We start from the raw sequence: 17,494 nt of genomic DNA, 5'->3' as shown, positions 1-17,494 counted from the left end.
GGCAAACTGCCTGCATTTGCTGGGGTTCACTACAAACATGCTGAGTCACAACTCACCCCCTCTCAGAAGCTCCCTTTCATCTGAGGTGTTCTGGAAACAGTGCAGTTTCAGGCTTATCCTCCTGAGTGTCAAGTCCAGGATATTCAGGCTATGATACCGATGTTTCAGCCTCTATCCTGGATTTCAGTGAGAATGGCTCTGAGGCTGCTGGGCCTCATGGCCTCCTGCATCCTGCTGGTGACCCATGCCAGATGGCATATGTGGGCTCTGCAGTGGGACCTAAAGTTCCAGTGGGCACAGCATTGGGGGAATCTCTGTGGCATGGCCTAGATCTCGGAGGGAACTGCGCAAGATCTGCTGTGGTGACTAAAAAACCTCGACTGGGTCAGAGGTAGATCCCTCTCCCTTCCCCAACCAGATATGATAGTAGTGAATGATGCATCACTCCTGGGATGGGGCAGCCTCCTAGGAGAGGCTGACATAAGAGGCATCTCATCTCCGGCATAGTCCGGACTCCACATCAACCTGTTGGAGCTACGGGTAATCAGACTAGCATTGAAAGCATTTCTTTCAAAGGGAAGGTAGTGCAGGTATTCACGGACAACACCACCGCCATGTGGTACTGCAACAAGCGGGGTGGAGTAGGTTGTGGACCCTTTGTCTAGAGGCTCTGCGCCTCTGGATGTGGTTGGAACAGCAGGGCATATGCCTGGTGGTTCAATATCTGGTGGGCTCTCTGAACGTCAGAGCGGACAAACTCAGCTGACAATGCTTGGGTGATCACGAATGGCGTCCCCATCCGGACATGGGGCAAGGTCTCTTTCAGCAGTGGGGAGCGCTTTGGTAAGATCTGTTCACCTCCAAAAAGAACATGCAATATCAGCAGTATCGCGCATTGGAGTTTAGGCGGCACTCGCTCGGCGACGCTTTTTGTCTAGAGTGGTGCTCAGGCTTCCTGTACACCTTTCTGCCCATACCACTTCTGACCAGAGTACTCAAGAAGATCAAAACGACTGTCCCAAGTAATCCTTGTGGCTCTGGACTGGACGCGAAGAGCCTGGTATCCCGAGCTACTAAGCATGGCCATCAATCCTCCGATAAGACTGCCCCTTCTGGAGGATCTTCTGTCGCAGCAGCAGGGGAGGGCTCTCCATCCGAACCTGTCCAGTCTCCACCTTCTTGCTTGGAGATTGAGTGGCGGCAGTTGGCTGCTTTTGACCTTCTGCAAAGTCTGTAATGTTTGTAGGAAAGTACCCTCTTTTTGGCATGGGTTCCCCCACTTTTTGCCTACTGTCAGTGTGTATTGACTGTTCACTGGGATCCTGCAAATGAGGACCCCAGTGACTGTGCTCTCTCCCTCTAAATTTGCTTGTCCCTGTCTAGTACTGGTGCCCCAATGTAAGTCCCTAGTATATGGTACCTAGGTATCCAGGGCATTGGGGCACCAGGGGTTCACCATGGGCTGCAGCATGTATTGTGCCACCCATGGGAGCCCATGCAAAGTGTGTCTGCAGATCTGTTATTGCAGCCTGCGTGAAAAGGTGCATGCACCCTTTCACTACAAGTCACTGCAAGTTACCCCTATGGCAGGCCCTCCTAGCCCAGAGGGCAGGGTGCAAGTACCTGCGTGTGAGGACACCCCTGCATGAGCAGAGGTGCCTCTATGAACTCCAGCTCCATTTTCCTGGACTTTGTAAGTGTGGGGAAGCCATTTTACCTGTGTACTGGACATAGGTCACTCTGGGGGCTCCTTAGAGGACCCCCAGCTTTCCTCCTACCAGTTTGGAGGGTTTTCCTGGGCAACCCACGTTGCTGCCATCCTACAGACAGGTTTCTGCCCTCCTGCTGCTTGACCAGCTCAAGCCCAGGAAGGTAGAACAAAGGATTTCCTTTGGGAGTGGGAGGCAGTCTCCTCTCCCTTTGGAAATAGGTGTTACATGGCTTGGGAGAGGTAGCCTCCCCAAGCCACCGGTATGCTTTGAAGGGCACATTTGGTGCCCCCCTTGCTGAAACAGGTTTGCACCAGTCCAGGGACCCCCGGTCCCTGCTCTGGCACGAAACTGGATAATGGAAAGGGGAGTGACCACTCCCCTGTCCATCACCACCCCAGGGGTTTTTGCCAGAGCTCCTCCAGGTGGCCACTTGATTCTGCTATCTTGAATCCAAGGTGGACAGAGGCCCCTCCGAACATCTGAGTGGCCAGGTCAGGTAGGTGACGTCACAGCCTCCTCCTAATAGGTGGTCACCCTGCTAGGTGACCGCTCTACCTTCCTGGGCTATTTAGGGCCTCTCTCCTGGGTTGGTCCTCAGATTCGACCTGCAAGATTCCAGCAGGACTCCTCTGCATTGTTTACTTCATCTTCTGGCCACCGGACTGCAATTGGACCCTCAAGGAACTGACAATCGGCAACTCCAGCAACGACTCCACTCTGCAACATTTTTTCTCTGGATCCTTCCAGCAACTGCAACATTTCCCTGGCTGTGCATCTTCGAGGGTGACAAGTCTTCAGCCTGCACATGAAGTAAGAAGGAATCTCCCTTAGAGGGAAGGAGTCACTCCCCTGCATCCGCAGGCACCAACTGCAACAACGTCCAGCTGTTTGGATTTTTTCTCCTGCAAAACTGCATGGATCCTGCAACACAGTTGGTGGTCTGGAGTGGTCCCCTCGTCCTCTCTACTAGCTATCCAACCTGGGAGACGGTGAGTCCTTGCCTTTCCTTGCAGGACAGTACCCCTGTGCACCGCGACTCTTGCAGCTATTAGGGCTTGTTGGCTCTTCTTCCAAGGGATCTTCACGCTCTGTGTAGCCCCAGCCTCCAGCACTCTTCCCTACAAAGCACAGTCTCCTGCCTGCTGCTCCAGCAACATGGGACTCCTCTTCAGGTGTGCTGAGTGGGCCTCACTGCATCTCCTGTGCCTGCTGCCCGTGAGTTGCCTGTGAGAGCTGCATCCTCGTCTTCCTACTCTCCTCACTGCTGAGGGACACCTGGGACTCCCCTCCTTGGGTTGAGTCCCCCTGGACCTTCCTGGTCCCCGGCAGCTCTGCAACTCTTCATCTGCGACTCTTGCCTTTGCCAAGGCTTGTTGGTGGTTTTTCCACACCACTATCAGACTGCACTCTTCTTCCAACGTGGAACATCGACTGCATCACTCCTGGAACTATTCTCCTGCTCCTTTGCTGCATAGCCGACTCCATGTCTTCACTGTCGACTTGGCCCTGCATCTCCAGAAGGGTGGGTAGTGGCTCCTGCCCCAACCAGACACTCCAACTTGAACTGGACTTGGTCCCCTTCATTTGCAGGCCCTCTTCTGTCAGGATCTACCTTTTGTTCCTTCCAGTCTTGCTTGGGTCTTGTACAGTCCTTTTCGAAAGGTTACCTGTGGGTTTTGGGTAAAACCAGGTACTTACCTCTTGTCTCCTGGTTGCGGAGGAGCACCCTGGTACTTACTTATTTTTTGGGGTTCCTAGTTCCTCTAGCACCCCTCTACAGATTCCTCTTCCTTGGGTGGGGACTGACTCTCACATTCCACTTACTTAGTATATGGTTTGGTTTCCCCTTAGGGTCTCCATTTTATTCTGCTGTTTCACTGTTTTCTATTGCTTTCTATGCCAATTCCTAACTTCTATTGTGTATATAATAGTGTGTTTATTCACCTGCTAATAGAGTATTGCCTATACAGTATTTTAGTATTTGTGTTCGCATAACAAAATGCCCTTATTTTTGTAACACTGTGTGGTTCTTTCATGTGTGTAAGTGATGTGTGACTACAGTGGTATTGCATAAGCTTTGCATGTCTCGTAGATAAGTCTTGGCTGCTCATCCACAACTACCTTAGAGAGCCCTGGCTTCACTTCACTAATAGGGGATACCTGAACCTGTTATAAGGTGATAACACCATAGGTGCTTACAACACACCAGGCCAGCTTCCTACAATGTTATGGCAGCCATGCGTCCCTCCACCAAAACGGAATACACCTGTCATTGGAAGAAATGTGTGGCATGGTGCACAGACAAGTCTGTTGCCCCCATCTGCCCCTCTGTCTGAGGTTCTGTTGTTTATACTTTCGTTTGCCCAACAGGGCTGTGCTTTGGGCACTCTCAAAGGTTATTTGTCTGCAATCTCTGCTTTCTTACGGCTGCCTGATTAGCCTTCCTCGTTTAAATCTATTGTAACTAGGTTCTTTAAAGGCCTTACTCATATGTTTCCTCTTTTCTCATTCATTATGCCCCAATGGGACTTGAATTTGGTTTTGACATGTCTGATGTGTGCTGCTTTCAAGCCTCTCTGCAATTGTCCTCTAAGGCTTCCCACTTTGAAAACAGCCTTCCTTGTGGCCATTATACCTGCTCGAACCATGAGCGAGCTGAAGGCATTCTCATGTAAGCCTTCCTACCTTTCCATATATCCTGACAAGAGGTGCTTCGGAAATGGGCCTCCTTTCTTCTGAAAGTGGTTATGCCCTTCCATGTAGGCCAATCCATCACCTTACCTATGTTTTATGCACCCCCACATCCTTCTAAGGAAGAGGAGGGACTCCACCGCCTGGACCCGAAAACAGCATTGGCTTTCTACCTTCATCGTATCAAAGAGTTACAGGTGGATGATCAACTCTTAGTTGGTTGTGTAGGTGCAAAGAAAGGACGGGCAGTGCAGAAGAGTACCATCTCCAGATGAGTTGTACTCTGCATTAAAATGTGCTACGCATTGGCTAAGAAGCAACTTCCTGAGGGCTTGTGTGCTCATTCTACCAGAGTTAAAGCTGCAACCACTGAATTAGTATGCAGAGTTCTGGTCCTGGATAGCTGTCAGGCGGCAGTGTGGGCATCTCTGCACACGTTTACTAAACACTATTGCCTGGGCAGTCAGGTCCGTAGGTACAGTCACTTTGCCTATTTTGTCCTTCAGGATTTTCTGGTGTGATCTTAGTTCCCAGACCCACCTCTGGGAATGGTATTGCTTGAGAATCCATTCTGAGGAGAGGAATCTGCAACTAGATGTCTCTATCAGATGGACAAGTTACATACCTTTGGTAACACCTTATCTGATAGAGACAATATCTAGTTGTAGATTCCTTACTGACCCACCCATCCTCCCTGCTCTGAAAACTGTTTTCTAGGGATAGGGACTTCCATTTCAGGGCCCTAATTTTGAAGTACCAGTGGTCAGTGTTCTTTATAGCTCTTTGCTTCTGGTGTGGGAAGTCGTTGAGTCGTTGACATCAGCCTGCCAGGGTGTTACCTTTATAGGACCCACAACATCATATCTGGCGGGGAGCAGGGATAGTGTTTGAGAAAAATCTCTGGCTCCAGACTGACGCCTGGGGGAATTTCTACAGTGAGGAATCTGCAACAAGATATTGTTTCCACCAGATAAGGTGTTACCAAAGGTAAGTAACATGTCCATTTGGTCATCTTTAGTCACTCACATCAAAAGTATATGCTCACTCCAGGTAAAGGCAGGTTCACATTCAAGATCCTCTGCCTCATGTCTAATGGCATCGGAGGCACAGTGTCCAAAAAGGGGCAAGATAAAATTGTAACATACTCCTTTAAATACAACCCATGATCACCTAAAATGTGTCTCCTCGTCACACCATCACCAGATGCAAACTTAAAGGTGACCTTCTTTTTTCCCACCTGTGTAACAATCTGTCAGACAAATCAGTCACTCTCTTTTTCTGGCCCCCTTCAGGTCGAGACTCAAGACCTTTCTGCCCTAACCTCCTGATGCCAGTTCATTGCCCTGTACATACTGTATGTTGTCCTATTTATATTGTTTTGTTTTAAATACACGTCTTGTACATATGCTTCACCTGTAGGATGTGGGAAACACGTAGCGATGGATGGAATGCTTAAACTACTCTCAGCAATGGGTAATACCTTGGCCCGCTTGCCAGTCTATTGCTTTTTTGCCCACCATGCCACTTTAGATAGAGACTAGCCATGTGCCCACCATGCTGCTCATAAAATTACAATGTGGGTACTGGTATGTTGACCATAGCAAAGCAAAATCTGTTTGTGTTCCTAGATTTTACCTAGATCCAAAGTTGACCCTGAGGTGATAGTTTTTGTGGCTGGCGAAAAACATCACATGCTCCCATTTAAGAACTGAAGATAAAAATACCAAATGGCTGGCAAGTAAACAATGCTAAAAATGACTTCAATGTTGATAAATACCAAACATAAACATGGAAGGGCCCCATATTCATATACAAAAAAGGATGTTTTCTGTTATTCTCCTATCACAGAATTATAAAGGCAGAGTATGGACAAAACACTGTTTCAAGAAAACCATCCACCCAGACCTTATCTTCCTCTGTTTCCATATCACCCTCCCTCCAAGCTTGCAACTTCACATTTTGTCCTGCCCTTCTGTCTATTTTTCATATGTGCTACACAGCCTAAGCTTTTCTCACCTACTTCAATTCATTTGATTTAATTTCCATGCTTAATTATTTAAGGCCTGATTTAGAACTCGGTGAACAGGTTACTCTTTCACAACAGTGACGGATATCCCGTCCGCTGAAATCTTACTCTCGTGTGATATAATGGGATTTCGATTTCGGCAGAATGGATATCTGTCACTGTTGTGAATAGTAACCCAGCCACCGAATTCTAAATCAGGCCCTTGCTTGCCTCATTGACATTTTTAAAGATTTCCAGATCTTTGCACCTCTCTCATCTGGTGTCAGAGGGTGAAAGTCTAACAGACGTTCTCCTGTGTCGCGTGCATGCTGTGATTGTTCCCTTGGCAGAGTGTGGTTACTTTATTTGTCTTTTGTCTCTGTTCATTTTGAAAACCGTATGTTAACAGCGACTGGAATTTGAGGATGGATTGTAATTTTCTGAATGTACGCATAATGGTTGCTGTGTGGGAAAGTGTATGCACAAAACAGTATGCTGCAACTGGTTATAGTGACAAGCCAATCATAAAGGCTATAGGCCTGATTGGTTCACTGGGAGAAGTTATGCATGTGGCATAGGTAAGATATGTTAATTATGAAAAGTTATGACAAAGGGAGTAGGACTGGCCTATGTATTACAAAAGCATTTTTTGAAGCTAATAGGCCCGCAGCAGTGGTGGATTGCTATCGCGCTGCGTTACACAGGCTGTAGACAAGATCTCAGAGATTGCCATACAAATGTTTGGTGTTTGTCACCCCCTCTGATAAATCTTGAGGTAAGCGATTATTACTGTGGTAATCACTGTGGTAATTATAGTTTGGTCTTTTAAGAGGTTTTGCACATTGTCTGCTAACTATAATTTTGTACATATTTGCAATTGTATCACTGTATGGTGACGGCTCCCAGCTAGGGTGACCAGACGTCCTGGATTTCCCCGGACAGTCCCGATTTTTAGAAGACTGTCCCGGTGCCCCGACACTTCTCTTTATTTTAAATAAATGTCCAGTTTTTTTTTGGACAAAGGTCACATTATTAAATAAATGCCCCTGTTTTTATGTCCCGTTTTTTTGGATAAAAGTCAGATTATTAAATAAATGCCCTGGTTTTTACGACAAAGGTCAGGTAATCTAGGGAAGCACAAGTTAAAGGCACCTACAAAGTATGGCATAATTAAAGTAATTTATCTGTTACTGTCAGGCAACACAGTCCCCTATCTGCTCCTAGCAGAGAGGCAAATGGGGAGCAGAGAGCGGTGGGTGGGGACGGGTTGTGGGTGCAGGGTGGGAGGTAATTTTATATGTAGTCTTGTAAGTGTGTGCAAGTGTGTGTGTGTGTGTATATATATATATATGTATATATATACACACACACATGTATAGGCACACATTCACAAAGCCACACAATAAAGGTGACAGTAAAGTCTTTAGTCCTTCTTTTATGTCTCACCTGTCCCGGTTTTTGCTCCACAAATTCTGGTCACCCTACTCCCAGGTTATGCACATTTCAGTAGGCCTTCGTTAGTTACGGTGTCAAGCAGCGCTCTAGGGGCCTGATTTATACTTTTTTAGCGCTGCGTTTGCGTCATTTTTTGACGCGAAAACATTGCAAACTTACAAAATTCAATTATATTTAGTAAGTTAGCACTTCTTTTGCGTCAAAAAATGACGAAAATGCGGCGCTAAAAAAGTATAAATCAGGCCCTAAGTGGGATGAAAAAGATGGGTGTGGAGGGGCCTTTGAAAGGAGCGTGGCCAAAGAAGCGTAAAAGGGAATCCTTTGCAAGAGGCGTGTCCTGTGTAATTAAAGGCTTGGCTTAAAACACGAACTTTAAACCTGTGCTTTGCGCAGTGTGCTACCTGGCCCATATTACAGCTCCTTCAACTTTCTGTTTTCTATTATTGCATCCAGACATATCACACAACACCGAATGAAAACATGCTGGAACTTTTGGCTTTGCCAAAGCTTGCCGTAAGGTGGTACATGCTTTATTGCCCTCTCCTGACTCTTCGTCTTGCTTTCTCTCAGGATGACCGAACGGTGGAATCCACCTGTTCGAAAACGAGTGATCACCGATGGGGATGTAGCTGGGAAGACGTGCAGAGAACTCCCAGATAAGACGCAACAGGGATGCACAACGCTGATGCTTCAGTAAGTGGGGTTCCTCTCTGTCGTTTGATGGGTAGGCCACATAAGACTCACTTTTCTGCTGACATCATAGAGCCCTGTATCAATATTAGAAATATGATCCTTCTGTCATTAATCTCTCATAGGCATGTAGGAGTCGTCTCTAAAGATCTGTGGCAAAGCCAGCTACCTGTCAGGAACACAAATTGTGTATAGTATAAAAGCTTGATTCATCTGCAAGAGCTTTAATCACCTCCCATTCCCTAACTAGAATTGTGCTTTCAAAAAAAAAAGAAAACATAATGCTGAACTAGAATCATGTAGTGGGAGTTTCCAGCACATCAACAGAGAATAACATGTGGTTTTACCTTCTATTGATGCTTACAATTGAATTAAAAGAGGCAATAATACAAGAGCACTTGTGTAAACTAACCAGGACACCCAGGGTATCCTCTTCTCACTAGAATAAAACTGACAGCCACCTTGAACACTTCTCTTTTTCGTGGTTGCAGCAGCCTGATAGGAGAGCGCCCGCTGAACGAACATGTTTTGCCCTTTTCTATTATAAAGACATCTTGAGTTTTTGTCCAGAAAAATATTGACCACCTCCTCTCTCGCGAATGAGAAATCACTTGTGCCTACACAGCATGCCAGTAGTCCTAAAACCTACTTTATTCCATTACATTTTAATGAATGCAATTTGTAGATAAATAATATAAAATGCATTTGATTTAAACGTTCCATATTCGCGCCAGATCTGGACTTCCTGAATCTTTAAAAGTCTGCAAGGGGGAAACGAATACATAATAGTTTTTTTATATTGCGCACTATACCTTACACAGTCAATTTGTTTTTTTAAATATCAGACAATGGTACTAATGCACAGTGAGATAAATACATTTGTCAGGCCCTACATAATTTGGTAAAGTGGCAAAGCCAAGACTTCAACCGTGCCAACTGCCAACCTCTACTGCAGAGGTGGTCTTCAGCCCACGTGTGATCCGGGTGCCCAGGGAGAAAGTGGTGATCCCAGGATCTCTCAGGGTGGAGGTGGGTTACACCTCTGGACACTGAGTTGCACGTGCAGTGGTTTAGCCACTAGACCTCGTCCACTCAACAAGTGTGGGAGAGTCATACAATGGACTGAGGCCTTCCATTTCTGTGGGCATAGTTCCCCACACACGTCACGTGTATGGAACCTTCACAATTGCTTATGTCTGGTGTTAAACCAGTGCAATTCCCTCACACACCAGTCCAAACAAATGACTCAAACCCCCCCTCCCAGGCGACTCCTGTCACAGCAGCACCTCTTCTCGAGGGTTTCCTCACTACTATCCGTGTGGATGTAGAGGGACCTCTTGGAGCTCTGATACATGCCTAGCACCACTTGTAATTACAAAATGACGTTACCGACATTTAAAAGATGCAAGCATTTAGCTTCCAGTTGATTAAGTGAAATGCATAGTTTTAAATTAGTAAGTATTCAACTTTAAATAAATAAAATATTCAAGCAGTTAATCTGATAAAATCAGAAATGTTTTCCCACACCGTCTTCGCCTTCTTGTGTCCTCACCTGCAGAGCCATCTGCGTAAGTGCAGCCCCATCATCAGACATGTTACCATCAGTAGTTTCCAATACAGAGTACAAGCAGCTCTCTACTTTGTGCATTCTCCTGTCCATTAACTGGGGCACTCGGACTAAAGACTGTGTTTGTGTTATTGGGAGAATGTTTTCACTGTGATGCCCTTGTTGGGGTTAGTATGCAGGGATATCCGAGAGGATTGAGATGAGGTGGAAGTAGGATTCTGATGGGTATTTTATGACATATCCCAAAAGTGGCTGTAGAAGCTGATGTTTTGGGAATGCCAATGATGGGTATTGGCCAAGGATGTCAATCTAACCAAGCGCATGTCCATGAGAAGTGAGATGGAGCTGGGTGAGATTGCGCTTGGTGTGTGGATGGACTAAGTTGTTGACTTTTGGAGATTGATGTGGTTGTAATTTAGGTCAATGGGTTGTTTGGAAACACAAATAAATCAATATTTGTATTGTCTGTCGCAAACAAGTACAACCCTTGGTCTTTAATGGATATTGCCTCCCTTAGCGGATTTTGTATCTAGCAGAACCCGTTCGGGGGCCACAGGCATGCAGGGTTACTGGACCCCGTACATGGTGGTTCAGGGCGCTTTACTTTTGCTGTCCCGGGGCCTGACCTACCATGATCCTGCAGACTGAACACCAAGCACCACATTCTTCCGAAACAGGAAAAATACCTTTGTATGACTACAAACTTGAAAGCATATGGTATACTGCAACCACCGCTTCCAGTATATGTGTCAGGGCGCGGGGGTAGTGGTCTCATGTCAGCTCAAGCGTATAATTGGTGCACCTCAAAACACAGCTTGGCTCTGGGTCTTACAACTTACAGGATCACCTAGGCCACAGCGTGCACACATGATTGTCGAAGGTGCCGTGCCAAAGAAGGATGCCGGGTTACCTGGAGCAGGATTTGAACATTACTTCTATGATGCAAGGGACATTCCCTTTCCAACAGTATCATTAAAATATCTCAATCAATTAAACTGTTTTGCTTGCTATCATAGCACCTCGAAGGTGCCACTTGTGCTGCAGGGTTTCACATTAGCATAGCGCAACACCCTAACGCATGAATGATTCAACTTTGCATGTAATCTTCTGTTCCCTTCCCTGTTCATACACTTTAAGAGCAATTTAACAAAATTGAAGCTCGTATCAATGAATTGCCTTCTTCGTGCATGTGATTATTTGCCGTACAGATACATCTCGGGCCTCTCACATAACAAGGAACCTTAGAGAACTGAAGCAGGTCAAAGTTTTGCAAGGGAATCTTGTTTAATGGTGCAGTCTGCCAGGATGGTGAAGACCGCATTCATTAATCAGATGTAAGAACTGGTGTGTTCATGCACACCAAACACCAGCAAACTGCATGATTGAACCAACAGTTTACTGCTAATGTCTAATCTGGATAAAGCAACACTATTCGGGGCACATGTGGCATTTCTAAAAATGTAGGAAATGTATATAAACAGTATTTTTTGGGACTGAATGAAGGAAGCGCTAGCTTGGTGCAAGTAAAACTAGACAAACTCGTTATTAGTGACTTGTGTTTTTGAGCATGGACGTCAATTCACCAAAATACCAAGGGCAGCGGAAGTGACATTGCACGCCATTTCATCTTTACTTTCACCCACACACACATGCTTACATAACGCACACTCACGTACACACTCTCTTTTACATAAGCACAGTCTCACCCGCAAGCGTGCACAAAACATACATTCAATGGTGTTTTTTGCTTATCTCGGCTACCAAGGAGGGTCATATTCCAGCTAACTGCACTCCATTTTTATTACACTAATGGTGAATAATATGTTCAATCAACTTGGCGAGTGAGAAGGTTGGTGTATCAACTGGAGGTGGTGTGGATGATATGATGTTGAATTAGATGTAGTTATGTTTGGATGAATGTGTATGAGATACCACTGGTGAGCTATTAATTGCGGGTGAGGAGTGGCTTGCGATGGGTGTGGATGACAATAGATTGATGTATGTAAAGGATGGTGAGTAACCTGCAGTGGCAAATTAACCCCTTCGCTGCCAGGCCTTTTCCCCCTCCTGTGCCGGGCCTTTTTTTGCCTATTTGGGGCAGTTCGCGCTTAGGCCCTCATAACTTTTTGTCCACATAAGCTAACCAAGCCAAATTTGCGTCCTTTTTTTCCAACATCCTAGGGATTCTAGAGGTACCCAGACTTTGTGGGTTCCCTTGAAGGAGGCCAAGAAATTGGCCAAAATACAGTGAAAATTTCGTTTTTTTCAAAAAAATTGGAAAAAGTGGCTGCAGAAGAAGGCTTGTGGTTTTTCCCCTGAAAATGGCAGGAGCCACAAATTTCCTTCTACCCAGCGTTCCCCCAAGTCTCCCGATAAAAATGATACCTCACTTGTGTGGGTAGGACTAGCGCCCACGAAAGGAAAAGGCCCAAAACACAACGTGGACACATCACATTTTTTTATAAAAAGCAGTGCCTACCTGTGGATTTTGGCCTGTAGCTCAGCCGACACCTGAGGAAACCTAGCAAACCAGTGCATTTTTGAAAACTAGAAACCCAGGGGAATCCAAGATGGGGTGACTTGCGGGGCTCTGACCAGGTTATGTTACCCAGAATCCTTTGCAAACATCAAAATTTGGCCCAAAAAACACTTTTTCCTCTCATTTCGGTGACAGAAAGTTCTGGAATCTGAGAGGAGCCACAAATTTCCTTCCACCCAGCGTTCCCCTAAGTCTCTCGATAAAAATGGTACATCACTTCTGTGGGTAGGCCTAGCGCCCACAAAAGGAAATGGCCCAAAACACAACGTGGACACAACATATTTTTTCACAGAAAACAGAGGTGTTTTTTGCAAGGTGCCTACCTGTGGTGTTTGGCCTGTAGCTCAGCCGGCCCCAGGGGGGGGGGGGGCAGAAATGCCCTAAAATAAATTTGCCCCCCCAACCCCCACCCTCCCCCGCCGGGAGCGACCCTTGCCTACGGGGTCGCTCCCCCTGCGTGACATTGGCGCCAAAAAACAAATCCCCGGTGCCTAGTGGTTTCTGCCCCCTTGGGGGCAGATTGACCTAAAATTGGCCAATCTGCCCCCAGGGGGGCAGAAATGGTCTAAATACAATTTGCCCCCCCAGGGGAGCGACCCTTGCCTGATGGGTCGCTCCCCATCTCTAAAAAAAGAAACAACAAAAAAAAAAACACACAAAAAAAAAATTGCCCTGGTGCCTAGAGTGTTCAGTTCGGCCTAATAATAGGCCGATCTGTCCCCCGGGGGGGCAGAAATGGCCTAAAATAAATTTGCCCCCCCAACCCCCACCCCCCCCCCCCGGGAGCGACCCTTGCCTACGGGGTCGCTCCCCCTGCGTGACATTGGCGCTAAAAAACAAATCCCCGGTGCCTAGTGGTTTCTGCCCCCTTGGGGGCAGATTGACCTAAAATTGGCCAATCTGCCCCCAGGGGGGCAGAAATGGTCTAAATACAATTTGCCCCCCCAGGGGAGCGACCCTTGCCTGATGGGTCGCTCCCCATCTCTAAAAAAAGAAACAACAAAAAAAAAAAACACAAAAAAAAAATTGCCCTGGCGCCTAGAGTGTTCTGCCCCCCCCCCGGGGGCAGTTCGGCCTAATAATAGGCCGATCTGTCCCCCGGGGGGCAGAAATGGCCTAAAATAAATTTGCCCCCCCCCCCCCCAACCGCGACCCTTGCCTACGGGGTCGCTCCCCCTGCGTGACATTGGCGCTAAAAAACAAATCCCCGGTGCCTAGTGGTTTCTGCCCCCTTGGGGGCAGATTGACCTAAAATTGGCCAATCTGCCCCCAGGGGGGCAGAAATGGTCTAAATACAATTTGCCCCCCCAGGGGAGCGACCCTTGCCTGATGGGTCGCTCCCCATCTCTAAAAAAAGAAACAACAAAAAAAAAAAACACAAAAAAAAAATTGCCCTGGCGCCTAGAGTGTTCTGCCCCCCCCCAGGGGGCAGTTCGGCCTAATAATAGGCCGATCTGTCCCCCGGGGGGGCAGAAATGGCCTAAAATAAATTTGCCCCCCCAACCCCCACCGCCCCCCCGGGAGCGACCCTTGCCTACGGGGTCGCTCCCCCTGCGTGACATTGGCGCCAAAAAACAAATCCCCGGTGCCTAGTGGTTTCTGCCCCCTTGGGGGCAGATTGACCTAAAATTGGCCAATCTGCCCCCAGGGGGGCAGAAATGGTCTAAATACAATTTGCCCCCCCAGGGGAGCGACCCTTGCCTGATGGGTCGCTCCCCATCTCTAAAAAAAGAAACAACAAAAAAAAAAAAAAAAAAAAAAAATTGCCCTGGCGCCTAGTGTTCTGCCCCCCCCCCCCCCCGGGGGCAGTTCGGCCTAATAATAGGCCGATCTGTCCCCCGGGGGGGCAGAAATGGCCTAAAATAAATTTGCCCCCCCAACCTCCACCCCCCCCGGGAGCGACCCTTGCCTACGGGGTCGCTCCCCCTGCGTGACATTGGCGCCAAAAAACAAATCCCCGGTGCCTAGTGGTTTCTGCCCCCTAGGGGGCAGATTGACCTAAAATTGGCCAATCTGCCCCCAGGGGGGCAGAAATGGTCTAAATACAATTTGCCCCCCCAGGGGAGCGACCCTTGCCTGATGGGTCGCTCCCCATCTCTAAAAAAAGAAACAACAAAAAAAAAAAAACACAAAAAAAAATTTGCCCTGGCGCCTAGAGTGTTCTGCCCCCCCCCCCCCCGGGGGCAGTTCGGCCTAAAAATAGGCCGATCTGTCCCCCGGGGGGGCAGAAATGGCCTAAAATAAATTTGCTCCCCCAACCCCCACACCCCCCCCCCGGGAGCGACCCTTGCCTACGGGGTCGCTCCCCCTGTGTGACATTGGCGCCAAAAAACAAATCCCCGGTGCCTTGTGGTTTCTGCCCCCTTGGGGGCAGATTGACCCAAAATTGGCCAATCTGCCCCCAGGGGGGCAGAAATGGTCTAAATACAATTTGCCCCCCCAGGGGAGCGACCCTTGCCTGATGGGTCGCTCCCCATCTCTAAAAAAAGAAACAAACAAAAAAAAAAACACAAAAAAAAAATTGCCCTGGCGCCTAGAGTGTTCTGCCCCCCCCCCGGGGGCAGTTCGGCCTAATAATAGGCCGATCTGTCCCCCGGGGGGGCAGAAATGGCCTAAAATAAATTTGCCCCCCCAACCCCCACACCCCCCCCCCGGGAGCGACCCTTGCCTACGGGGTCGCTCCCCCTGCGTGACATTGGCGCCAAAAAACAAATCCCTGGTGCCTAGTGGTTTCTGCCCCCTAGGGGGCAGATTGACCTAAAATTGGCCAATCTGCCCCCAGGGGGGCAGAAATGGTCTAAATACAATTTGCCCCCCCAGGGGAGCGACCCTTGCCTGATGGGTCGCTCCCCATCTCTAAAAAAAGAAACAACAAAAAAAAAAAACACAAAAAAAAAATTGCCCTGGCGCCTAGAGTGTTCTGCCCCCCCCCCCCCGGGGGCAGTTCGGCCTAAAAATAGGCCGATCTGTCCCCCGGGGGGGCAGAAATGGCCTAAAATAAATTTGCCCCCCCAACCGGCACACCCCCCCCCCGGGAGCGACCCTTGCCTTCGGGGTCGCTCCCCCTGCGTGACATTGGCGCCAAAAAACAAATCCCCGGTGCCTTGTGGTTTCTGCCCCCTTGGGGGCAGATTGACCTAAAATTGGCCAATCTGCCCCCAGGGGTGCAGAAATGGTCTAAATACAATTTGCCCCCCCAGGGGAGCGACCCTTGCCTGATGGGTCGCTCCCCATCTCTAAAAAAAGAAACAACAAAAAAAAACACAAAAAAAAAATTGCCCTGGCGCCTAGAGTGTTCTGCCCCCCCCCGGGGGCAGTTCGGCCTAATAATAGGCCGATCTGTCCCCCGGGGGGGGCAGAAATGGCCTAAAATAAATTTGCTCCCCCCCGGGAGCGACCCTTGCCTACGGGGTCGCTCCCCCTGCGTGACATTGGCGCCAAAAAACAAATCCCCGGTGCCTAGTGGTTTCTGCCCCCTTGGGGGCAGATTTACCTAAAATCGGCCAATCTGCCCCCAGGGGGGCAGAAATGGTCTAAATACAATTTGACCCCCAGGGGAGCGACCCTTGCCTGATGGGTCGCTCCCCATCTCTAAAAAAAAAAAAAAGAACAAAAAAAAAAAACACAAAAAAAAAAATTGCCCTGGCGCCTAGAGGTTTCTTCCCCCCCTGGGGGCAGATCGGCCTAATAATAGGCCGATCTGCCCCCAGGGGGGGCAGAAATGGCCTTCCCAAAAAATTGCCCCCCCTGGGAGCGACCCTTGCCAAAGGGGTCGCTTTGTTGCGTGACATTCACGCGCAAAAACAAACTCCCTGGTGTCTAATGGTTTCTGCCCCCCTTGGGGGCAGATTGGCCTTATCAAAATAGGCCAATCTGCCCCCAAGGGGGGCAGAAATGGCCTAAATATATATTGCCCCGTAGGGGAGCGACCCTTGCCTAAGGGATCGCTCCCCACCTAAAAAAAAAGAATTCATCACAAAAAAAAAAAAAAAAAAAAATGGTCCCTGGTGCCTAGAGGTTTCTGCCCCCCCTGGGGGCAGATCGGCCTAATAATAGGCCAATCTGCCCCCAGGGGGGGCAGAAAAGGCCTTCCTAAAAAAATGCCCCCCTGGGAGCGACCCTTGCCTTGCTTTTGCCAATTTCAAGAAAAAAAAAAAAATCCCTGGTGTCTAGTGGGGTTTCAAAAGCCGGATTGCAAGCAATCCAGCTTTTGAAACCTGTGAGAGACTTCAAAGGGAAGGAAATACATTTCCTTCCCTTTGAAGCCTCTCGGGGCCTCCCCCATGGGATTGAAAAAGAAATGCAAAAGCATTTCTTTTTCAATCGCGCTGGAAGCTCTGCTTCCAGCGCGATGGGGGAGACCCTGTGACTAATCAGCGCGCGCTCGCGCGCTGACGTCACACGGGGGGTTGGGGGGGGTCGGGGGTGGGAGGGGAAGGGCTTCCCCTTCCATCCCTGACTTGGGGGGTGGGGGGGAACCCCACAGAGGGAGCGAGAGCGCTCCCTCTGGGCTGTGTGCCGAGGACGTAGTGGTTACGTCCTCGGCACAGCAGCACTGTGCCGCAGGACGTAACCACTACGTCCGCGGCACAGAAGGGGTTAAGTTCAAATATCACTTGCGGATGCAACGCTGACGTGCTTGGTGATTGTTGGTTTGGGGTGCTTCTTGGCAACATTTGCATTGTTAAGTTGTAATGTCTAATGCACTGTCAGTGAGTTGCTTCTTCTCCATTATGCATCTGAAATAGCACTCACTAATGATGAAAGTAGGGTTGCGGCAGGTGCAGCGTCACCCCAGAAATCCAGGGAAGAGTTCACAAGACTGCAGGCAACAA

At 48.4% G+C, this 17,494-nt stretch overlaps 1 protein-coding gene across 4 annotated transcripts in view; it reads left to right on the top strand.

Annotated features, from left to right (window-relative positions):
- Positions 1-17,494, top strand: part of DGKI (diacylglycerol kinase iota) — a 909,351-nt gene that overhangs the window by 757,906 nt on the left and 133,951 nt on the right. For all 4 annotated transcript variants that reach the window (XM_069227966.1, XM_069227965.1, XM_069227964.1 and 1 more), the window contains exon 27: positions 8,434-8,556. In XM_069227966.1, coding sequence (XP_069084067.1) covers positions 8,434-8,556 — 123 coding nt within the window. The remainder of the gene's footprint in view (positions 1-8,433; positions 8,557-17,494) is intronic.

This window comes from Pleurodeles waltl, chromosome 4_1 (genome assembly GCF_031143425.1).
Source record: "Pleurodeles waltl isolate 20211129_DDA chromosome 4_1, aPleWal1.hap1.20221129, whole genome shotgun sequence".
In the NCBI taxonomy this organism is placed as follows: Eukaryota; Metazoa; Chordata; class Amphibia; order Caudata; family Salamandridae; genus Pleurodeles; species Pleurodeles waltl.
The sequence above is the reverse complement of the archived record's forward strand: the minus strand, read 5'-3'. Positions and strand labels throughout refer to the sequence as shown.